The sequence below is a fragment of the Pan paniscus genome, chromosome 10 (genome assembly GCF_029289425.2).
Source record: "Pan paniscus chromosome 10, NHGRI_mPanPan1-v2.0_pri, whole genome shotgun sequence".
Classification (NCBI taxonomy): domain Eukaryota; kingdom Metazoa; phylum Chordata; class Mammalia; order Primates; family Hominidae; genus Pan; species Pan paniscus.
Genome location: NC_073259.2, coordinates 114,440,016 through 114,457,364, shown reverse-complemented (window position 1 = coordinate 114,457,364; position 17,349 = coordinate 114,440,016). Strand labels below are relative to the sequence as shown.

General features: G+C 39.0%; 1 protein-coding gene across 2 annotated transcripts in view; it reads right to left on the bottom strand.

The window, feature by feature from the left end:
- POLR3B (RNA polymerase III subunit B) overlaps positions 1 to 17,349 on the bottom strand; it is a 150,334-nt gene that overhangs the window by 116,975 nt on the left and 16,010 nt on the right. For both annotated transcript variants that reach the window (XM_003832543.7, XM_003832544.4), the window contains exons 7-9: positions 13,886 to 13,977; positions 11,939 to 12,056; positions 10,183 to 10,291 (exon numbers count right to left, since the gene is read on the bottom strand). In XM_003832543.7, coding sequence (XP_003832591.1) covers positions 10,183 to 10,291; positions 11,939 to 12,056; positions 13,886 to 13,977 — 319 coding nt within the window. The remainder of the gene's footprint in view (positions 1 to 10,182; positions 10,292 to 11,938; positions 12,057 to 13,885; positions 13,978 to 17,349) is intronic.

Genomic DNA, 17,349 nt, shown 5'->3' with positions numbered 1-17,349 from the left:
AATCCAAAATGCTCCAAAATATGAAACTTAAAAAAAAAACTGGGGGGAGAGAGTTTTGCTTGTTTTTTTGTTTTGCTTTTTTTTTTTTTTTTTTTTTTTTTTTTTAGAGACAGAGTCTTACTCTGTCGCCCAGGCTGGAGTACAGTGGTGCAATCTCAACTCAGTGCAACCTCTTGCCTCCCGGATTCAAGTGATTCTCTTGCCTCGGCCTCCCAAGTAGCTGGGACTACAGGCATCTGCCACCATGCCCAGCTAATATTTTGTATTTAGTACAGATGGGGTTTCGCCATGTTGGCCAGGCTGGTCTCAAATTCCTGGCTGCAAGTGATCCACCCACCTCAGTCTCCCAAAGTGCTGGGATTACAGGTGTAAGTCACCACGCCTGGCCAAAGCCACCGCGCCCAGCCAACTTTTTTAAGAGACAGAGTCTCACTATGTTGCCCAGACCGGGGTGCAGAGGCCATTCACAGTCGCAACTGCAGTGTATACTATAGCCTCAAATTCTTGGGCTCAAGCAATCTTCCTACCTTACCCTCTAAAGTAGCCAGCACTATAGGCACAGGCAACCATGACCAGCTTTCAAAATCTGAAACTTTCTGAGTACAGACATGACACTCAGAGGAAATACTCATTAGAGCATTTCAGATTTTGGATTTCTGGATTTGAGATGCTCAACCATAAGGATAAGGATAATGCCAATATTCCAAAATTAAAAAAAAAACACCTGAAATCCTAAACACTGCTGGTCCCAAGCATTTCAGATAAGGGATGCTCAACCTGTAATGAAAAGGTCTTTCCTCATTTGACGTATGGATTGCCACTTCAAGTTGTCTTGATGCTGAATCTAAGTGGTGATTTCATAACTGCATAAAATTCTCAAATGTCCTAACAGGGATCTAAACAGACTGCTTAGGCCTTCCAAATATTTCTAAGCTATGAAGCAAAGATATGCCAAGCACATGGTAAATGACACCATATGTGCAAAAAGCATGATTACTGCCAAAGCTTTGCTCTAAAAGGACTAAACTCTTCCTATATCAAGTCACTAAATACAGGGGCAATAACTCAGTCAAGTTATCATCAAAGCACACCAGCTGCAAAGACCGAACTGACTTTATGACTATTTAGCCTTCAGTAGTCACAGCTACAAATAAATGACATATTGCTATGGAAACGACAGCAAAATGCTCAACTATTTTACTTTAAAGACATAATTTAGACATCTGAAAACTGGCTTTATATGGACCTCTTTGTACTCCAGGTATCTGAAATCATTTTTTCTAATAAGTCAAAAGTAAATCCTACATAATAACCTTATGAAAAAATAGCAGAGATAATACATTTCGGCAGGTCCCCTACACTCTAGCAATCAGCAATACCACTGAACAAAAATAAGGGGAGATGCACTATAAAAAGTGGCATGAGGTCTTTTTAGATATCTACAAAGCGTGACTTTTAAAGACAAAAAGAATACTAATGAGCAGAAGAGACTGATACACACACTAATGGTGACAGGTTGAAATATATTGTGTGAAGGCGGGAAAGGAAATAACTTCTTAAAATATCTAATACTCAGAAATCTCTAATGTTTCTTTAAAGTAGACCAAAATCAATCTATTATTACTCACAGTAGTCCCAGCAGGTAATAAGAGAACGGTGATAGCCCTCTCTAACTTTGTAACTGTTTCTCTTTAAAGAAGATAAATTTCAGCCAGGCACAGTGGCTCACACCTGTAATCCCAGCACTTTGGGAGGCTAAGGTGGGCAGATCACCAGTTCAGGAGATCAAGACCATCCTGGCCAACATGGAGAAACCCCGTCTCTACTAAAAATAAAAAAATTAGCTGGGCGTGGTGGTGCATGCCTGTAATCCCAGCTACTTGGGAGGCTGAGGCAGGAGAATCGCTTGAACCAGGGAGTTGGAGGTTGCAGTGGGCTGAGATCACGCCACTGCACTCTAGCCTGGTGACAGAGCAAGACTCCATCTCAAAAAAAAAAAAAAGATAAATTTCCATATAAGTTAGTTTCCAGGAAACATTGCCCAGCACCCTTGAAATTTGATCCTCTTTTCCACAAAAACTTTCAAACTACAGATGCCATCATAAGTGCAGGCTGCATACTTGGGAATACAAAATGTAAAGTGGGTAAGATTCATGGGCAGGAGAACCTTTGTAGTGATCCAAGTCCATAAATAAGGCTGATCTATGTCTTAAAAGCTTTCTCCGTCATATTCAGACTCAGCATGGAATCTGGAAACCCTGCTGTTCCTGTCACTTTCAGCCAATTGTTGGTTATAATCAACAACCATCAAGTCCTAATGACTGTCAAGGTCTGTGTTAGGGCCACACAACACTCAAAGAGAAATGATGTGTCTTTTCTGGTATCCCCATTTGTTTTCCCGGGTTTCTGACCATAAAGACAACTAAGGAAAGAAAAAGGGCACTCCCCTTCCAGGACTTTTCAAAAAATACATGATCCTGTTTGCTCTTCACAGCAACTCTCTTAAAATTCTCACCTTAATAGATGAGTTATCCAAGACTTAAAGAGACTGGAAAATATGCCCAAGGTCACATAACTAATAAGTGCAGATGCTGGGATTCAACCTAAATCTGTCTGATTCTAAGATATCCAATCTCTATGCTGCCTCCCAGATGGAAAAGTCTAAATAGTGGTTATCAAACAAATTCCCATCAATTTATTAAAACATACCTATTGCGGGAGACCAATAAAAGTGACCATTTATGACCAAAATATTTAGCTCATTTATCCAAACTAAAAATTTTAAAATATTTACTGATTAGAATGTAGTGGATACGTTTCAGGAAAATAATCGGCAACATGCACGAAGTTTAAAAAAAAAAAAAATTCCACTCTCAGGAATAAAGTCTTACAAAACAATCAGCAATGTGCACAAACAGGTATGTATAACAGTCATCCTAGGGTTGTGTTTAAGAGTAAAGCCTTGGGGAAAAAAATGGTGCCTAAATGCCCCACTAGAGGAAAGTGGTTAAGTAAATTCCACCACAAGTATGCAACTTCTACACAACAGTCACTAAAAATAATGATGCAGATTCATAACAGGGAAAGCTATTCATAATGCACTGTTAAGTGAAAAAAATAAAAATGTATGTGTATATCACAAAAGCACAGGAAAATTGTCTGGAAAAATATATCCAAAAATGTAGATATACTTTTAAGTGGCTTTCTAAATTTAAATAATGCAAGGAATGTTTTTATAATCAGAAAGGGAGAAGTCTGAAACCACAACTACTGGTTACATAAATATGCATATTGTTAATTTACAGCCCTATTCTAAAAAGGATTTAAGTCAGCTGTGTGTATGTAAGCATATGCGTGTATATATGTACAATATAAACATTAAACAAACTTGACAGAAGAAACTGTCTTTTTTTTTTTTTTTTTTTTTTTTTTTTGAGACAGAGTCTTGCTCTGTTGCCCAGGCTGCAGTGCAGTGGCGTGATCTTGGCTCACTGCATGCTCCGGCTCCCAGGTTCACGCCATTCTCCTGCCTCAGCCTCCTGAGTAGCTGGGACTACAGGCACCTGCCACCATGCCCATCTAATTTTTTGTATTTTTAGTAGAGACGGGGTTTCACCGTGTTAGCCAGGGTGGTCTCCATCTCCTGACCTCGTGATCCACCCGCCTCGGCCTCCCAAAGTGCTGGGATTACAGGTGTGAGCCACCACGCCCAGCAAAACTGTCTTATTAAACTCATCACCGGGCCAAAAAACAGTACTTAATGTTTTCTGATTTTAATGTATGCATGAGTCTAGTCATGCATTTTCCATGAGTGATAGAAGATTATACGCATTATAATTAATTTATAATTTCTGGTAGAAAGAAAGAGTACTATGCATCTTCAAGTGTCTATAAAACTTTCTAAAAAAAAAAAAGTCCTTTGGATGCATGGGAACATACTGCCCTCTGCTGGAGATGTAATTCTACACCATTAGATAAAGTTTTCTTTTTTTTTTTTTTTTGAGATGGAGTCTCCCTCTGTCGCCTAGGCTGGAGTGCAGTGGTGCGATTTCGCCTCACTGCAACCTCTGCCTCCTGGGTTCAAGCAATTCTCCTGCCTGAGCCTCCCAAGTAGCTGGGGCAGGCGTGAGCCACCATGCCCGGCTAGTTTTTGTATTTTTAGCAGAGATGGCTTCTCACCATGTTAGCCAGGCTGGTCTCAAACTCCTGACCTCAAGTGATCCACCCACCTTGGCCTCCCAAAGTGATGGGATTATAGGCATGAGCCACCGCGCCCAGCCCTGTTAGATAAAATTTTCTTTATTCATCAGTATGTACATAAAACACTGCATTGGGCACTGTGGGATCCCTACAAGAAAAGCCAAAATTACTTTTGTGCTTAAAAAATGCAAACCGTGAAGAAAGAAAAGAAAAAGTATATTTAAGAATTCTTCCTGGGCCCTCTGATATCATGGTACTGCTACTAAGACTATCATCATCATCCTGAAAAGAAAATGGCTCCATCTCAATTTATAGAACTCAAAAGCACATTAGGCTACAATAAACAGTTTAAAATTTCCTAAAACTTTCTTCACACAATTGCATTTAGAACATGGATGCTTCCTGAGTTAAAGAACCTGACTTGTCAATGTCCATTCAATACTTATGAATACTCTTACCAATACTCTCTCCCTAAACCCCAATCACCAGACTGATTTGAGGGCTACTTTCCTCCCTGACTCCTACACTCTGTCACCTGATTACAACTTTAACAGTAAAGACTCATTCCCTTCTTTCTTACTCCTCTGAGGCTTATACCCAAAATGCTTTTCCGTTTCAACCAACTTAGTTCAACCTCAGAGGATCTCTTCCTTTGTTTTTTTCTAATTTTGACTCAAAAATTATTTCCACTATCACAACTATTGAAACTGAATAAATACTATAAATTTCTAAAATTATCTGAAGCATCCAGTATCTCCTCAAATAATCTGAGCTCTTCATTTCAACTAAACTGGTTATCAAGATTCATTTTATACCTATATACAATCGGTTATCATTATCCAAGGTAGTTATGTTCTATAAAGTTGCTGAATTATACCAAATACTGAATAGTGAATACTAAACCATTGCTCCAGGAAAAATATAGGGCTAGGTTCCTGTGAGCCTATGGTCACAACATTTTCCTCAACTAATCAGTACAGAACCTTATTTTCTGTGTGTTTCTTTTAAAAGATATTTAAGGCCAGGCGCTGTGGCTTACGCCTAATCCCAGCACTTTGGGAGGCCAAGGTGGGAGGATCACAGGGTCAAGAGTTTGAGACCAGCCTAGCCAACATGGTGAAACCCCATCTCTACCAAAAATACAAAAATTAGCCAGGCGTGGTGGAGGGCGCCTGAAATCACAGCTACTTGGGAGGCTGAGGCAGGAGAATAGCTTGAAACTGGAAGGGAAGTTGCATTAAGCCGAGATCGCGCCATTCCACTCTAGCCTGGGTGAAAGAGCAAAACGCCATCTCAAAAAAAAAAAAAAAAAAGACATTTAATATATATCGATTAGTTAACTTTGAAGTTAGCCAACAGCACTATAACTCATGCCTGAACAAAGCTTATCAAGCTTATCTAACACATATTTTCTCCAGAAGGCACATCACAGCCTGTTTGCCCTTTGGAACACCTCGACAGCACTTTAGCGTTATACTAGGGGGCCATCTTATACTGCAAATCAACAAAGCACAAAAATACAAAAAATACGGCACTAAATAGACTGCAAAATGGACACTCGATTACAGCATGAAGGCTGAAACAAGAAGGCAGAGTGTTGCCTTGTTCAATCTCAGCTGGGAATATGTGTGCTGGGTGACTCTAAGTTTTTACCACTCTGTGTCAGTGCATATCTGTGAATAACCACAAAAGCACCACAAGTATTGATTTTGGGGTTATGTATAAATTTTAGCAAGTAAGTGAATTCACAAATAGGGAATTTGCAAATACTGAGGATCAACTAACTGTATCACATAATGCCAACTATTTTTTTATTTTGCTTGATAACTAATACGACAATTTAACTGTTCACTGAATGTGTATAGTATTTACATCTTAGAACAGGTTAAATGGGCTGCTATGTAACTACAGGTACATATCATTTTTATCATGCTTTGCTTTATTGGGCTTTGTAGATATTGTGTTTTTTCCAAATTTAAGGTTTGTCCCTGCTTCCAGATTGACCCTGCTTCAGGCAAGTCTATTGGTGTCATTTTTCCAAGAGCATGTGCTTACTTCATATCTCTGTGTCACATTTTGGTAATTCTTGCAATATTTCAAACTTTTCCACTGTTATGGGGACCTGTGATCAATGATCTTTTTTTTTTTTTTTGAGATGGAGTCTCACTCTGTTGCCTAGGCTGGAGTGCAGTGGCGCAATCTCGGCTCACCGCAACCTCCACCTCCCAGGTTCAAGCGATTCTTCTGCCTCAGCCTCCCAAGTAGCTGAGATTACAGATGTGCGCCACCACACCCTGCTAATTTTTGTATTTTTAGTACAGATGGGATTTCACCATGTTGGTCAGGCTGGTCTCGAACTCCTGACCTCAAATGATCCCTGCCTCAGCCTCCCAAAGTGCTGGGATTATAGGCGTGAGCTATTGCGCCCGGCCAATCAGTGTTCTTTGACGTTACTATTTTAACTGTTTTGGGGTGCCACAAACTGTGCTCGTAAGAGATGAAAAATTTAATCTATAAATGTGTATGTTGTGACAGCTCCACCAACTAGCTATTCCCCCAACTGTCTCCCTTCTCCTTGAGCCTCCTTATTCCTTGAGACACAACAATAGTGAAATTAGGTCAATTAATAACCCAAGAATGGCTTCTTAAGTATGCAAGTAAAAAAAAAGGGTTGCATGTCTGTCACCGTAAATCAAAAGCTAGAAATGATTAAGCTTAGAAAGGAAGGCGTGTCAAAAGCTGAGACAGGCCAAAAGCTAGGCCTCCTGCACCAAGTTGTGCACACAAAGGAAAAGTTCTTGAAGGAAATCAAAAGTGCTATTCCAGTGAACATATACATGATAAGAAAGTGAAACAGGCTTATTGCTGATATGGAGATGGTTTTAGTGGTCTGGATAGAAGAGCAAACCAGCCACAACAACATTCCCTTAAGTCAAAGCATAATCCAGAGTAAGGGCCTAACTCTCTTCAATTCTATGAAGGCTGAGAGAGGTGAGGAAGGGGCAGAAGAAAAGTTGGAAACTAGCAGAGGTTGGTTCATGAGATTTATGGAAAGAAGCCATCTCCATAACATAAAAGTGCAAGGTGAAGCAACAAGTGCTGATGGAGAAGCTGCAGCAAGTTATTCAGAAGATCTGGCTACGATCACTGATGAAGGTGTCTATACTAAACAACCGATTTTCAATGTAGATGAAACAGCCTTCTATTGAAAGAACATGCCATCTAGGACTTTGACAGCTGGAGAAGTCAATGCCTGGCTTCAAAGCTTCAAAGGACAGGCTGATTTTCTTGTGAGGGTCTAGAAAAAGTTCAAGTCAGTGCTCATTTACCATTCCAAAAATCGTAAGGCCCTTAAGAATTATGCTATATCTACTCTGCATGTGCCCTACCAATGAAACAACAAAGTCTGGATGACAGCACATCAGTTGACAGTATAGTTTACTGAATATTTTATGTCTACTGTTGAGAACTACTGCTAAGAAAAAAGATCCTTTAAAAACATTACTACTCATTGATAATGAACTGAGTCACCAAGAGTTCTGATAGAGATGTACAAGGAGATTAATGTTTTTGTGCTTGCTAATGCAACATCCATTCTGCAGCCCATGAATAAAGAAGTAATTTCAACTTTCAAGTCTTATGGCTATAGCTGCCATGATAGTGATTCCTTTGATGGATCTGGACAAAATAAACTGGAAACCTTCTACAAAGGATTCACTCTTTTCTAGATGCCAATAAGAACATCTATGATTCCCTTGAATACAAGAGACTCTAATAGTTAGGCAGGAATATCATCATTCCTATTCAGCCTGAAGAAGTTATGGAAGATGGAGCTTCATCCTTCTATAAACCTTAGGACTAGGGTTGTCTTATAAAAGGGAAGGGGGAAAATATGTCAGAAGTGTTCGACCCACAGTGACTCCCTCTTGACGAGGGGCTGGGTAAAATAAGGCTGAGACCTACTGGGCTGCATTCCAAGGAGGTTAAGGCATTCTTAGTCACAGGACGAGATAGGAGGTTGGCACAAGATACAGGTCATAAAGACCTTGCTGATAAAACAGACTGCAGTAAGGAAGCCAGCCAAAACCCACCAAAACCAAGATAGCGATGAGAGTGACCTCTGGTCATCCTCACACTCCTACCAGCACAGTGACAGTTTACAAATGCCATGGCAACGTCAGGAAGTTACCCTATATGGTCTAAAAGGAGGAGGGAACTCCCCACCCCTTTCCCAGAAAACTCATGAATAATCCACCCCTTCTTTAGCATATAATCAATAAATAACCATTAAAATGGGCAACCACCAGCCCTTGGGGCTGCTGTGCCTATGGAGTAGCCATTCTTTTGTTTCTTTACTTTCTTATAAACTTGCTTTCACTTAAAAAAAAAGAGAATGTTTGTATATCTGTGATTCATGAGAAGAGGTCAAAATACCAACATCAACAAGAGTTTGCAAGAAGCTGATTTCCATCCTCAAGGATGATTTTGAGGGGTTTAAGACTTTAGTGAAGAAAGTAGCTGCAGATGTGGTGGGATAGCAAGAGAACTAGAAGTAGAAGTAGAAGTAGATGTGACTGAATTGGTGTAATCTCATGATATAACTTGAATGGGTGAGGGGTTGCTTCTTAAGGATGAGCAGAAAAAGTGATTTCTTGAAATGGAATCTAATCCTGGTGAAGAGGCTGTATACATTGTTGAAATAACAAAAAAGGATGTAGAATATTATGTAAACTTCATTGATAAAGCAGCAACTGGGTTTAAGACAACTGACTCCAATTTTTGAAAGAAGTTCTACTGTGGGTAAAATGCTATCACTGACTCCAATTTTTGAAAGAAGTTCTACTGTGGGTAAAATGCTATCAACATTGTGTGCTACAGAGAAATCTTTCATGAAGGAAGAGTCAATAGCTGTGGTAAACTTCACTGATGTCTTATTTTAAGAAAATGCCACAGCCACCTTGCAACCACCACTCTGATTAGTCAGTAGCCACCAACGCTGAGGTAAGACCCTCTACCAGTAAAAAGACTATAACTCACTGAAAGATTATGACTCAGATAATTGTTAGAATTTTTTAGCAATAAAGTACATTTTAATTGAGGCATATATTTTTTATACATAACGCTATTGCACACTTAACAGACTACAGTATAGTACACATATAACTTTTGTATGCACTGGGAAACTTATATATTTGTGTGACTTACTTTACTGTGATATTAGCTTTATTGTGGTGGTCTGGAACAAAACCAGCAATATCTCTGAAGTATGCCTGTATCTGAGAAGACTATACCATTTCAATATTGTTTCTATGGAAAATGTCTTTTGGGTTCTAGGCCAACAATTCACAAATAAGCTGATTTTTTGTTTGGTTTTGAGACTGGGTCTTGCTATGTTGCCCAGGCTGGAGTGCAGTGGCATGATCACGGCTCACTGCAGCCTTGACTTCCTGCGCTTGTGTGATCCTCCCATCTCAGCTACCCAAATAGCTGAAACTATAGGCACATGCCACCACGCTTGGCTAATGTTTTTATTATTTGTAGAGATGAGTTCTCACTATGTTGTCCAGGCTGGAGCAGAGTGGCACAATCTCAGCTCACTGCAACCTTTGCCTCCCAGGCTCAAGCCATCCTCCCACCTCAGCCTCCTGAGTGGCTGGAAGTAGAGATGTACACCACCACACTCAGCTATTTTTTTTTTTTTTTTTTTTTTGGTAGAGATGGGGTTTCACCATGTTGCCCAAGCTGGTCTCAAACTCCTGGGCTCAGGCGATCTGCCCATCTTGGCCTCCCAAAGTGTTGGGATTTCAGGCATGAGCCACCATGCCCAGCCAGCTTTCAATTTAAAATACATCATATGACTGACAACTTACATCACAAATCTTTCTATTCCAAGAATTCCTTACCCTCCAAATCTCTAATTACATATGTAAATAAACCAGAGAAAGAATTCTTACAATTTTCAGAAGAGAGCTGCAGCTTTACCTTAAATATGATGACAATGGGTATATCTTCTGACAAAGTATTATGCCTCAAATAAAATCGTCCTTGTTTCACAGCCATATTGGTTCTGCTTTTTTTCTCATGGGTAGAGCTATGAGTAAATACAAGTTGGTTAAACTGCATCCCCACTTAGTTTCAAGCTAGTAACATGCAATAATAGCAATGATCATTAATCAATAAGGGTCAACTGATCAACAACAATCACAAGGTCCTTTCTAATAAGTACTTTAAAAAGACAATTCCTTTCCTGCCCTGCTGCCACTTCAGTGAACATTTAAAAACACTATAAATTTTTCTTTGACTTTGAGATTATGATGGAAGTTCTGTGTGTGAATGAGTGACAATTACTTTCTGACCAACTTCACTTTGACTCTACCTTGAATTACTTTGATCCAGTGTAGAGCATATATACAAGACCAATTTTATATATGGGCCTTAACCATAATGAGGAAATTAAAAAGAAATGAATTTATATACGAGTTTTTAAACTAGTAATGCAACAAAATATACCCACAGTCTTGGTATATAGTAAAGCCAAAAGAAAGGAATATCCTTCTGTTGGTATCTGTGTTAGTTATAAAATTCCTAATGGATTTCAAAGCATTTTAAAAGCTCTAATCACCCACATTAGTAACACACACAGATTACCTGCTACTACGCATTATTACCCATGTTACTTATATTAGCTCTAATCTTCTACACAGTCAAACTGAAGTATTGTCTCAAAATCACTTATGAGGAAACCAAGGCTTAGAGAAGCTAAGTAACTGCACATTCCAGTGCCTCATAACTAGAAAACAAAGCTTTAGGATTCAAATTCAAATTGCCTTGGCTCCAAAGTTACAGATAGTGGGAAGACATGGATTGTAAAATTAACCGTGTCTGGGTTCAAAGGCTATCTACCTCTTACAGTCAAGGTACCCCTGAGCTTAAGGCCTGTTAGTTGTAAAATGGAGATGTTAATAGCCACTTATCTTGGAGGACTGAGGTGACAAATAATATACCTAGTATTTTGCCTGGCTCCTAGTAAGTACTCCATGAATGACCATTACTGTTAGCTGCCTCTCCATCAGAAAGAAAAGTACAGAAACTCTGAGTTAATCAGTTCGTTGTAGGTTATCAAACAGGAAACTACCGCACTCTCACATCTTATCTATGCCACAAATCTTTCTATTCCCAGAACTCATTAACCTCCATATTTCAAATTACACGTGAAAATAAAAAGAAGTTACAGAAGCCTTGAAAGGGAGACTGTAGTAAAAATGAGTACACTGTGAAAGAGGCTGGTCTAGAAAACTAACAATAGGGTGTTAAGTCCACGATACAGGTCATTCAATATTAAGTGTCAAATAGTCCCTGATCATACCGATGCAGGAATACACATGTAAATGGTAAAAGGCTGAAAAGGAGCATAAAAGGCTGAAAAGGAGCGTGAAAAACTGAAGAGTGGTTTTATATTTTTTCTTTTTAAAAATCTCCTTTCATGCTCTATAAGCTAACATAAAATTCAGCTTAAACAGTGACTTTTCAAACAATGTCTCAGACTCCCATCACTGAAATTTTAAAATCAGTACCCTATGCTTCCAGACTTTCAAAATAAATTGAATGCAGATAGCTTAAATATTACAATGCCTGCTTTTAGAGGGTAATAACTGGCTCCCTCTGTATTGAAACATAGCCATTTAGGACTAATGGAATGACCAATATTGCTTAAGGACACCATCTCTGCTTTCCATACCTGGTAACTGAAGCTCCAACAGCCCCTTTTCTATCAGCCTCCACGATGATCCTGTTCTTAGACAGCTGCTCTTGGATAAGAATAACTTTTTCTACTCCTTTAACAATGAAGTAGCCACCTACCCAAAGGAAACAAGAAAAACTTCATCATTTATTCCTCAACCAGTGTTGATTTAGTAATGGCAGGAATCTTGTGAATCAGAGATTACCTTTTCTACTGCTTCATGGCACTGGCTAACACTTGATTCAAAGGGGTTGCTGATTTTATTTTTTATTTTATTTTATTTTATTTTTTGAGAAAGGATCTCCCTTTGTCGCCGAGGCCGGAGTGCAGTGGAACAATCATAGCTCACTGCAACCTCGGACTGCTAACCTCAAGTGATTCGCCCGCCCCAGTCTCCCGAGTAGGTAGGACTAGAGGCATGTGCCACCACACGTAGCTAATTTTTAAATTTTTTGTAACAACAGGGTCTCACTATGCTTCTCAGGCTGACTCCCTGTCTTAAGCCATCCTCCAGCCTCAGCCTCTCAATGCGCTGGGATTACAGGCAAGAGCCATTGCGCCCATCTGATATTGTTTTATGGACTGAAGATCAGCACGTGATTTTATACAAATGAGCTACAAGATAAAAAATTTCTTGAGGACAGGAAATATATCTTATTGGTCTATGAATCACCAGCCCCTGACATATGTAAAAAGTGAATGAAAAAAATAGTTAAATAAATTAGTTGTCAGAGCTCTTAAGTATAAGTGTAACTGACAATTTTCAATATAAGCTCAAATTTACTCTAAGTTTTCTAACAAATCAGTGGTAATGGTAGATTAAGATTAGGTTTCCAAAATAATATTCCATATTCAAAAAAACTCATGCATCATCATGTATTTTTTTTTGCACACAATTCAGAGTAGGATAAAGTAATACTTCATTTTATACCTGCAGAATATAAGCAAAAACAATACAACATATTTGACTTATGCAACATTCTGTTATAGTCTAGTAAAGTCACATTCTTCATTAACTTCTTTCCAAAACTTCTGGGATTCTAAAACAATGCAACTTTACAGGAATAAGATTAAAGCAACTATAAGTTCAAATAAATCAATGTGAAATACGAGTTAAAGAATTAAGAGAAACTTCTTGTTAAGTTCTAAGTTTGAAATTTTACAAAAGAAATTGTCTAGAAATAGGTACAAAAATAAAATTTTTTAAAAATGTAAACAAAAAAATACTTTCATCTCCCCACTGCTTTACTGCATTTAAAACAGCCTGAAGTGTGATACTTGATTTTTTTCAACCAGGCAAGGCCAGTAACTCTGGAAGATTATTCTTGAATTTTTAGGCATACCAAAAGAAACCGGTGGGCAAAGATAGAAAGAAAAGACTGACAAATCATGGCAATAAACAAGAATGTGTCATATTAAAGTCTTAAGCCTGAAATAAAAGAGGAAACAGTATGTCTTTGAGAAATATAGACTAATAGGGCTAGGCGCACTGGTTCACGCCTGTAATCCCAGCACTTTGGGAGGCCAAGGTGGATGAGTCCAGGAGATCAGCCAGGATGACATAGCAAAACACCATCTCTACTAAAAATACAGAAATGAGCTGGGTATGGTGGCACAAGCCTGTAGTCCCATCTATTTGGGAAGCTGAGGTGGGAGGATTGCTTGAGCCTGGGAGGCAGAGGTTGCAGTGAGCCGAGATCACACCACTGCACTCCAGCTTAGATGACAGAGTGAGACACTATCTCAAAAAAAAAAAAAAAAAAAAGAAAGAAAGAAATACAGACTAGTATCATAAAGCTAGAGACAAATTTCTGGGTGTTTTGTGAACAAGTTCATTATAAAGTAGAAAAGCTGGTACTGTTTTTGAGACAAAATGTTAAAACAACAGCAGCAGCAGAATAAAAGAATAAGGAAAGTGGGACAAATCCAAGACTTCACACATACCTGGATCTAAGGGACATTCGTTCAGTTTGGCAAATTCTGCTGGCGTTTTTCCTGTAAGAACACAGTTTGAACTACGTAGCATTATGGGCATTCTGTATAAAATAAAACAAAAGAAAATATCACATGTAGGCTGTCAATGATAAAAGCTGCAAAAAATACAAAACATGCAGTGCACACCACCTCACTAAGGGTCTATCTATGCACCATGTTAGAAAAGGCAGAGAAATAGCAATTACATGGAAGCCAAGCAAAACGAAGTATTTTCTCAGGCACGCTGCTCGTCTAGTACAGATGATAAAAACTCAGGCTGGGTGCAGTGGCTCATGCCTGTAATCTCAGCACTTTGGGAGGCCAAGGTGGGTGGATCATATGAGGCCAGGAGTTTGAGAGCAGCCTGGCCAACATGGTGGAACTCCATCTCTACTAAAAATACAAAAAATTAACTGGGTGTGGTGGTGTGTGCCGGTAGTCCCAGCTACTCAAGAGGCTGAGACAAGAGAATCGCTTGAACTTGGAGGTGGAAGTTGCCGTGAGCCAGGATCACACCACTGCACTCCAGAGTGAGGCTCTGTCTCAAAAAACAAAACAAAAAAACAAAAAACTCAAATGTTTGGTTTAAACTTTGCATACAGGCTTTAGTGAGAGTCAGAAATGACAGCAACACTTCCTTCATGGAAGACAAAGTGATTCTCATCAGTTACTTGGCAATAGCACAATGCATCCAAGTGTAAGGAACAAGAGGCTATGAAAACTAACCAGGCAGTCTGGAAAAAGAACTGAGCAAAATGTACTAGAAATGGAAATTTTAAGCACTAACTTAAAAATGTAGAAATAGGTTGGATAATAATAGCTTTGATACTGCTGAAGATATAATTACTGGGCTGTAAAAGGCATCTGAAGAAATTACTGAGAACGAATTTCAGAAAGACGTAGAGATGGAAGATATGAAAGAGAGTTTAAGAGTCAGGGAAGGATAGATAGAGAGCAACTAATCAACATCTAATCAGACTTCTAGATGCCAAAAATACACAGAATAGGTGAGAAGTCCTATTCAAAGAGATAAGAGCCATAAATTTTTAAAGACATATGAAAGCCATAAATCCTCACGGTAACATCTGCACAAGATAAAAAGAAAGCTACACCTAAGCAGATCACAGTCAAGATACTAAACACCAAAATTAGAGATAAGGTTTAAAACCCAGCCAGAAAAAAAGAGAGGCTACCAAAAAGGGAAGGATGACTGGATGCACAATAACTTCACAACAACCAATGACACAGAGCAGTGTGCTCGAAGTGTGTGTCAAGCACACAACCAATGTGCTTGAAGAGAAAATAACTGCCAACCTCGATTTGTGTATTCTGCTACGTATTCACTCAGAATGAGGTCGACATAAAGATATTTTCAGACAAAAACTGCGAGAAGTTACTAATGTACTAATAGGCCCTCACTAAATAAATTTCTAAAAAAAATTCATCTTCAGGAAGACGGAAAATAAACACTAACCAAAAGTCTGACGTGTAAAAATGTATGGTGAGCAAAGAAAATGGAAACTAATGTGTGTGGATATAAACAAATGCGAACTTCATAAGACAATAACAATTTCTAATTTATAGGTGAAAAAAACATGCCAAGGAGGCCGGGTGCGGTGGCTCACGCCTGTAATCCCAGCACTGTAGGAGGCCAAGGCAAGTGGATCACAAGGTCAAGGGATCGAGACCATCCTGGTCAACGTGGTGAAACCCCATCTCTACTAAAAATACAAAAAATATTGGCTGGGCGTGGTGGCGTGCGCCTATAGTCCCAGCTACTCAGGAGGCTGGGGCAGGAGAATCACTTGTACCTGGGAGGCGGAGGTTGCAGTGAGCCAAGATCGCACCACTGCACTCCAGCCTGGGCAACAGAGCGAGACTCCATCTCAAAAAAAAAAAAAACATGCCACAAATGGTGGCTCATGCCTGCAATTCTCAATGCTTTGGGAGGCCAAGGCGGGTGGATGACTTGAGCCCAGGAGTTCGAGACCAGTGGGGGCAACGTGGCGAAACCCCGTCTCTACAAAAAAGACAAAAATTAGCCAGGTGTGGTGGTGCACTTATAGTCCCAGTTACCAGGGAGGCTGGAGGTGGGAGGATCACCTGAGCCCAGGAGGTTGAGGCTGCAGTGAGCCATGAGTGTACCATTGCACTCTGGCCTGGGTGACAGAGTGAGACCCTGTCTCAAAAAGACCAAAACAAAACAAGATAGAACAAAAATTTGGTACAACAAAAGCATGTAAGTCAAAGTGATTGATTTGATCCAAGTTAAAGCTTTCTAAGGTCTTTGTTGCCAGGAAGAGAATAAGGTATTTTTTATTTTCAAACTTTGTTAAGTATGCATTTCAAAATTTCTAAGGTAAACATAAACAATCAGAAATACTGTATATGACTTTTAAATCAGTTGGGGAAGGGTGAGAAAAAAAAAAATCTTCCATTATCCAAAAAGAAAAATGGAAAAAAACCTGAAACATGAAAAGCTAGACAGTTTTAAAATATAGAATAAGTTGACAGATATACACTCCAATATATACGCATATATGTATGTATATAAAACAAAAATAAACTACATTCTCAAGACAAATTTTTAAAAAATCTAACCATATGCAGTTTACTTCAACTAAACTCAAAACATAAGGACATTTAAGAGATTTTTTTTTTTTTGAGATGGAGTCTCGCTCTGTTGCCCAGGCTGGAGTACAGTGGCACAATCTCGGCTCACTGCAACCCCCGCCTTCCGGGTTCAAGCAATTCTCATGCCTCAGTCTCTCAAGTAGCTGGGATTACAGATATGTACCACCACACCCAGTTAATTTTTGTATTTTTAGTAGAGGTGAGGTTTCACTATGTTGGCCAGGCTGGTCTCGAACTCCCAACCTCAGGTGATCCACCCGCCTCAGCCTCCCAAAGTTCTGGGATTACAGGTGTGAGCCACTGTGCCCAGCCCATATAAAAGATTAAACAGACAATAATTTTTTTAATGATACGCCAGAAATATAACCAAAAGAAAGCAAATGTAGCTATGCTAAGAGCAGACAAAATAAGATTCAAGGCAAAGAATATTATAAGAGATAAAGAAGATAAATGTACAATCATCAAAGGTTCAGTTTACTAGCAAGATTTAACAATTCTAAACTTCTATGCACCTAATATCATAGCTTCAAAAAAGCAAAAATACACAAAACCATAAGGAAAATGGAAAAATCCACCATCATAGTGGGAGATTTTAACATACCTATTGTAGTAATTGATAGAACAAACAAATCAAAAAGCAATGCTGATACAAAACGTCTAAACAACACAATTAACAAGTCTGATCTGAAGGAAAAACACAGACAATGGCACAAAACAACTGGAGAATACCTCTTGTTTCCAAATAAACATGAAACATTTATAGAAACAGGTCTCTACAAAGTTCCAAAAATTGACATAAA